Source organism: Gavialis gangeticus, unplaced genomic scaffold (genome assembly GCF_001723915.1).
Source record: "Gavialis gangeticus isolate Ggan-Ray unplaced genomic scaffold, GavGan_comp1, whole genome shotgun sequence".
NCBI lineage: Eukaryota > Metazoa > Chordata > Crocodylia > Gavialidae > Gavialis > Gavialis gangeticus.
The window spans coordinates 29,182,531-29,189,754 of record NW_017729022.1 but is presented as its reverse complement, the minus strand read 5'-3'; the positions used below and the strand labels follow the sequence as shown (position 1 = coordinate 29,189,754).

The following is a 7,224-nucleotide window of genomic DNA, read 5'->3' as shown; positions in this document are numbered from 1 at the left end:
TTGTTTTGTTAGCATGACTCCAGCTACTTCTCCAGCAGGAAAGCTAGTGCTGGACTCTCTTTAGGTCCTTACAGGTCACAGCTTCCCCAAACAGTAGCCCCCTCACCTCCCTTTTGTTCTTCTGTTTATATGGCTTTATATGGCTTTGATTGAATTACTCATGAAAAATAATAGTTTAGGATGACAATGTCAGATAATGTGCGGTGCTTAACTGGAAAAGGTTTCTTATAAAGCTGTTGATCCTTGGTGCAGCTATCTTGATTGTTTAAATACCTTTGTGGCACAGACATTGAATTAAAAAATTGCCAACATTGTATTAATGGGTGAGTAAGTGGACTGGAGTAGTCTTACTCTTCTTATGACAGAGACAAATGATTTTTGCACACCAAAGCAGAAAAGACGACAGAATAACTGTTTGTCATAACTAAACAGTTCGTCACATGTAGCAAACTTTGGGATGAAAGTATTGATCATTATGCAGTGGGCTTTATACTGGAACGATTTTAGAGCTCACAGTACCCCTATGCTGTCTCAACACAGGCCCTTCATAACTCTGATAGCACCCCCACATACATACAGGGGATGGAGCAGAGACCAGAATCAGCAGTCAGTTTTTTCCATCTCTTATTCTGAGCTTTGAATGATCACAAATGTGGTATAAATTATGCTTACAAGGGCTCCCCCAAGTGTAAAATATATATTCATGTAATGCAAATGTCTTTTTTCATTGTCTGCAAAACTAAAGGCAGGTTTTCTCCAGATCATTCAAGTATTTAATGAAAGCACCCAGCTCAAAACATAAAACAATATTAAGTGCCCCATCACAATCATCAGCTTCAGTTTAAAACTGCCTCATTAAAAGTGAAATTCCTCTATTTGAACTGAAGTTATTGTTTGTAGCTGAAGTTGATTCAATAGATTTTGGATTTTATGAAACTACAAGCTATGGCCAAAAAGTGCACAGCAGAAATAAAGGTTTTGGGTGTGCTCCCCTAATCCTGGGCCACCCTGGCTTCATTAAGAGGACTATGAGGACTAGCAAGTATGGAATGCTTCAATTTTTAGTGGTTGAACTAGAGAAATGGGCAATTCTATTCAATAAGACTATGAGAGAGATGAGAATTTCATAAAAGTGCTGGACACACATTTTCTAAAAATCATGGTCCTTAAGAGTGCTAAAAATTGATTTAAAATCTTTGCCATAGAGCTTATTATTTGTGTGGCTAAATCATACAAATTACTATTTATAGAATTATTTTAAGTTGTGTTGCAGCCTTGCAATTCAGAATTAAAATACAAGCATGATCAATTGTTGCTGTATTTCATACTTACAGGGTGATCTGCATCTAGCTCAGAGCCGTACATCAAAACTCTCTGCGAGCATTTGTCTAATTCAGAGATCTTCCTAGGGAACCAAGGAACGCTGTCAAGTTCTGTGGGGGAGAATGGCATGAGTTGAAAAGATTGGAGTTTAAGCACGTTGTGTTTTCTACATGAGCAGCTGGCCAATAGCTACATAAAGTGACAAATGAAAAATGTAATCTTGCCTTCCTCATCAGTCCAGATACTTTCTGGTGGATTAAGAGATACGATGTTAGTCTGAAACTTTAGCAACTGGATGAGTTCATTAAATTCTTTCTTACTGCAGTCACAGTCCACAAAAATCTCTACCTCCGAGTTCCTCCTCTTGGATTTTCTTGATTCAATGTGAACCATACTCACATGCTTCTCCTGTGGAAAATGAAATATTGGTCTCTATATGTAAACATGTAAAATAACACAATTGTTGGCATCTGTTCCAGTGGAATATATTTTAAAAGTCATAGAAACATTCAGCCTGTGGCTAAGTACATGATTAGTGATTTATATTGTGTATTAAAAAGAAAAGCTTCAAACAACACACACTTTATCCTTTTTATTATGTGACAAAAGATAATCATAATATTTACAGGGGATTTAAATGTGATTTAGAAAGACAATAACTTAGAAAGGTTATTATTTTAGTAATTTAAATGATGATAATGCCATGTTAACTATATAGCAAAAGTAGATATAAAATATTTAGTACCCATATCAATAGTGTTAATTGCAGAGCCTTTTAGTATTCTCACCTAATAACAAAGTTACTACAAGAAGCTGCACTTATTCAATCTCTCTTGACAAGCTGACAGAAAAAACATTCATTTGTGAAGATAATTATATTCCATTCCTCATCTGTCTTTCTTGCAGTAATTATAAATGACCTGCAGCGATAAGTCTGACAAAGTGAAAGGCCAGACCCACTGACCTCCCCACCCGCCATAATAAACATCTAAACATCTAAATCCTACAATGAAAAGGGGTGTGCAAATGGCCCTGACACCAGTGCTGCCTTCTCTTCCAACACAACCTCTAATCAGTTAGTACATGCAAGATGGCAGTTGTAAAGCATCAATGATGATTTCAACTTTTGTACTAAGAGCAGCCTGTCAAGAAATGCCTTACCCTTGACATCCCTGCTTCTCTACCTATTAAGAGGTCAAGGGAAAAAAACATTGGTTTTCCAAATGGGGAGTGATCTATGCTCATGTCTATGTTTGGTCATGAAGTCTATGCTCATGTCTATATTTGGTCATTGCAGTTCATGAATGATGACAACTCTTGTATTCACCCTTGACACTGGGGGGTGCAGTCCAAAACAGAACTTCAGCACCTAGAACAGAACTTGGATGAACTTTGGCACCTAAGTCCAAAACAGATCCAACAAAGTCCATGGTCTATGGCCACCTAACTCTTCAGGTGCCTACACTTGCTAGTATTTTAAACTTACTTGTTTTGATCTGAATGTTCTTTATGCATCTGCAGGTCTTCTTCTGTGACTGCAGAAATGGACCAGCGTGAGCAATGGGGCACCTATCCTCTGCCTAAGTCCCTTAGGGCTCCTCTACATGAGCATGTAAAGGCTCAATGGGATCTAATGTATGATTCACACAATCATGCAACCTGCTATGCCACATGTGCCAGGCACACTGCTGCTGCTGTCAGCCCCATAGCTGATGAGCCCTGCAGCTGCAGCAGCATTCTCCCCATTGCCCCTGTGCAAGCCCTGAAGAAGTGTTGGCCCCGCAGCCAACAAGGTTTGCAGTGGCAACAGCACTTCTGGCACTTCACTGTGAACTCCCCACCTTACAAGGTTTGCAGTGGGAGGCAGCATTCTCCCCACTGCAAGCCCTCCAAGATGATAAGGCCCACAGTGGGTGCAGCACTGGGAATGCTACTGCCACTGCAAGTCTTGTCAGCTGCGGGCCTGATGGTGGATGGTGCACCCCTGGAGCTGGGAGCTCCTCAGTTGATAAGGCTCCCAGCCCAGGAGAGCACTTGACCATGCATTCAAATTATGATGATCAGAACAAGCTACAAAGTTATCCCACATTATTTGTGGAATAACTTTGTAGCTGATTGTTTGTTCTAGCATGCCATTACTCAGTTGAATGTGTAGCTGGATCACAACTTAAGGCATAATTAACTGGTTAATCACACCTTAAGTGTAACATGTAGAGGGGGTTTTTGAGATGCAGAAACCAGGCAAAGCCATCCTTAAATCATCTGAAGGCTGCTGTACTGGATTTGCTCAGAGCATACTTCCTACATGGGACTGGATACAATTATAATATTGTATGCAATACTACCTGGGACAAAATTCACTTGTACTTATTTTCTTTTTAGACATAGATGGTAGCACTGGAATTATTATATATAGCCTAGTGGCTAAAGCAGTCATCCAGCAAATGGGAGACCTAGGTTTAATTCCTTCCTTAGTTAACAGGATGAAAACCCACATGTCCCAGCTCCCAGAAAGTTCCTGCACTACCTGCATATGGGCTATTCCAGCTGTTGGCACTTCTGTGGAAGCCCCTTCTATGGCAGCTTTCCATGGTGCAAAAAAGGAACCCAAGATTCAGGGGAAAGAGGGAAGGAGGGGGCAGAAAGATAGGAGGAAACGTAGTTCTGTAGTATATTGGTTCAGATTCTCACATAAGATGGGGGAGCCCTGGGTTCTGGTCACTCCCAGCACTGTTTCTTATATAAAACAGCTTGTATTATATAAAACAGTATTTTATATAAAACATCTTGTCAATATATTGTGTTTTCCCTTAATAAACATGCTTTACAGTGTGGAACTCTTGCCTCTCCTTGTATGTCTCAACCCTGACTATGCCTTAAGCAAACTGTTTGGGTAACAACAGTAGTAGGTGCCTGCTCTTGAGCAGGCTGCCATGCTCTGGCTCATTCATGAATGAGTGGACACACTGGTTCAAGCATCTAACCTCTAGAGGGGGGTGGGATTTCAGATATACCACTGTGCTCAGAATTTTCTATTGGCTGCTTCTAAGCAGGACCCTCTTCAGTGTGCAGGTTTAATGACCATTCAAAGGTACCTATCTAGCCTTATATCCTATCTGGGAAGCCTAGCCACCAGAGGTCTAGCTAACCATGCACATGATCAGAGGTCAGGAAAACAGACCTGACAACAACAGGCTGAGAGCCTTAGGGCTCTTTAGCTTGGAAAAGCGCAGGCTCAGTGGTGATCTGGTGGCTACCTGTAAGTTTATCAGGGGTGACCTCCAGTATCTGGGGGAACATTTGTTCACCAGAGCGCCCCAAGGGATGATGAGGTTGAACGGTTATAAACTGCTGCAAGACCATTTCAGGCTGGACATAAGGAAGACTGTCTTTACTATCCAAGCCCCCAAGGTCTGGAACAGCCTGCCATCGGAGGTGGTCCAAGCACCTACACTGAAAACCTTCAAGAGAAAATTGGATGCTTATCTTGCTGGGATCCTATGACCCCAGCTGACTTCCTGCCCTTCGGGAGGCTGGACTCAGTGATCTTCTGAGGTCCCTTCCAGCCCTAATAACTATGAAATCTATGAAGCTGTGCAACATCCAAGGCAGCACTAGTTGCTGTAGGGTCAGTTTCAGTGGTGCAAGCAGCCTCCACTGCAGTCGTAGCTGTTGAGGCTCCCCACAAAGGCAGTACCTTTGCCTTCCGTGGTAATACCAGTTTACACCAGCTGAGAATCTAATCCAAAGGTCCCCACTCTTTATTGTCATGATTTGTAATATTTACCTGGAAAAGTCTGAGAGCTTTTATCAATCCGCCAACTTCGTTTTTCAAGGAAAACACTACGGCTGTCTTTCCACACTCAGAAATTGATTCACTTTTGCCATTTCCTTTATTTCCTTTCTTTTCATCATTTTTCCCAGAAGTGGATCTGTTTAGCTTCAAGTGGATATAGAATACAACAATTTCAGATGTGACTGTGGATTTTTCAAAAATGTAAAACATTTATTTCTCACAGATAGCTTATGACAAAAAATCCCCAAAGGAAACTGATCCAAATTTTTCTCTAAAAGGTAAGCAACACACATTACAAATCAGAATTACAGGTTAAAAGCTAAGTGTCAAAGATTATTAATAGAAGAACACAAGGCTATCATGAAGAAGTAGGACATAAATTTCCTGACACATTAAAGCAATGTTATTATAACCTGGTTGAAACACATCCTCATCTGATATAAATCACTGTGGTTCCATTAATTGCAATGGACCTATGCTGATTAACACGAGCCAACAATCTGGCCAGTATTTTTTTAATTGTCTATAAAATCATGAGCAGAACACTCATCAGCTTCAGTGCAGGAGATTTAATGTAACCACATAGATTTCATTGCTTCTAATGAATTAAAGTTTATTTATTGATTAGACAATAAGAAGGATGTTTAGTTTCCATCTAGCATGAAAGGAATCTGATTTTTTTCCAAATAAGTCTTGGAGTCTGAAAGCTGCCTACTTCTGAGTTTCTCTAAACTTTTCAGCAAATTTTCATTTGTGCTAAAGTTCCATTTGATCTTTTCAAGGAGTGCAGTATTATCAGTGGAAGCCTATTTGAGCTGTCAATAAGCTATCCACACATACAAGTAGTTTTAGTAATGTGGGTCAAGATTTCCCAAAATGGCTAGCATATTTCAGTATCCAATGCAAAAAGCAGTAGGATTCTCAGAGAACTGCACATTCTAAGAATCAGGCTTATATATGCATGTCTCAGTTCAATAGTCAAAACCACTTGGTCTCACTGTTCACTAACAAAAAAGGTGAAAATGGACAAGCAACCAATTTAACAGTTTTAAAAAGTTTAACAAAAAAAGTTTAACAAAGTTTAAAATGTTTGCCTGGTTATTGCCAGACAAAAACCCACATTAAAATTGTCCTAGGGAGTTATTTCTTGAGAATAGGCAGGGAACTTTGGGCAGATTACATCATTTCCAACTGACCCTGTGACTAGATCTGTAACAATTTCTGCTAGCTAAGTATCTACACCATTTCTAACCAGACTTAATAAGAAGTTGTCAGTGCTGACAAGGCAAGGAATAAAGCTGATACCTTTAAATTGGATCAGCTTAAATAGACCTTTTCTTAAACAAAATCCCTTTGCTGAAGGCTATGAGTGTTTTCAGTGGATCCCGTTTTTATGGATCCACATTAAATGTGTCAAACTGGTTTGCGTTTTATCCCTGTGCAAACAGCTCATAGGCCTCAGGTCAACTCTTGGAAGCTTTTCATTCTGGTGTGTTTTTATGGCTCCAGTACATGGTAAGAAAATAAAAAGACAATTAGTTGAAGCATTTTCAGCTTTCTAAGTAAATTGACAAAAAAGTTAAACTTTAACTTTTTCGGAAGACCTTCGACACTGTCTCTCACCCTGTTCTCATTAAAAAACTGGGGGACTGTGGTGTCAACACCTACACAGTCAAATGGGTCACCAACTGGCTGGAGGGCCACACCCAGAGAGTGGTGGTGGATGGGTTATTTTTGACCTGGAGGGATGTGGGCAATGGGGTCCTCCAGGGCTCGGTCCTCGGGTCCGCACTGTTCAGCGTCTTCATCAGTGACTTGGACAAGGGGGGAAAAAGCACCCTGTTCAAATTTGCTGATGACACTAAGATGTGGGGGGATGTGGGCACACTAGAAGGAAGGAATAGGCTACAATCAGACCTAGACAGGTTACAGGGGTGGGTGGATGAGAATAGGATGAGATTCAACACTGACAAGTGCAAGGTACTGCACCTGGGGAGGAAGAACCAGCACCATACCTACAGGCTGGGGAACTCCCTTCTCGTCAGTGCAGAGGCAGAAAAGGATTTTGGAGTCATCATTGATGCCAAGATGAACGTGGGCCGGCA

General features: G+C 40.8%; 1 protein-coding gene across 1 annotated transcript in view; it reads right to left on the bottom strand.

Annotated features, from left to right (window-relative positions):
* TPH2 (tryptophan hydroxylase 2) overlaps positions 1-7,224 on the bottom strand; it is a 126,424-nt gene that overhangs the window by 111,586 nt on the left and 7,614 nt on the right. The window contains exons 2-4 of the mRNA XM_019516690.1: positions 5,111-5,263; positions 1,548-1,731; positions 1,333-1,433 (exon numbers count right to left, since the gene is read on the bottom strand). Of these exons, the coding sequence (XP_019372235.1) occupies positions 1,333-1,433; positions 1,548-1,731; positions 5,111-5,263 (438 nt within the window). The remainder of the gene's footprint in view (positions 1-1,332; positions 1,434-1,547; positions 1,732-5,110; positions 5,264-7,224) is intronic.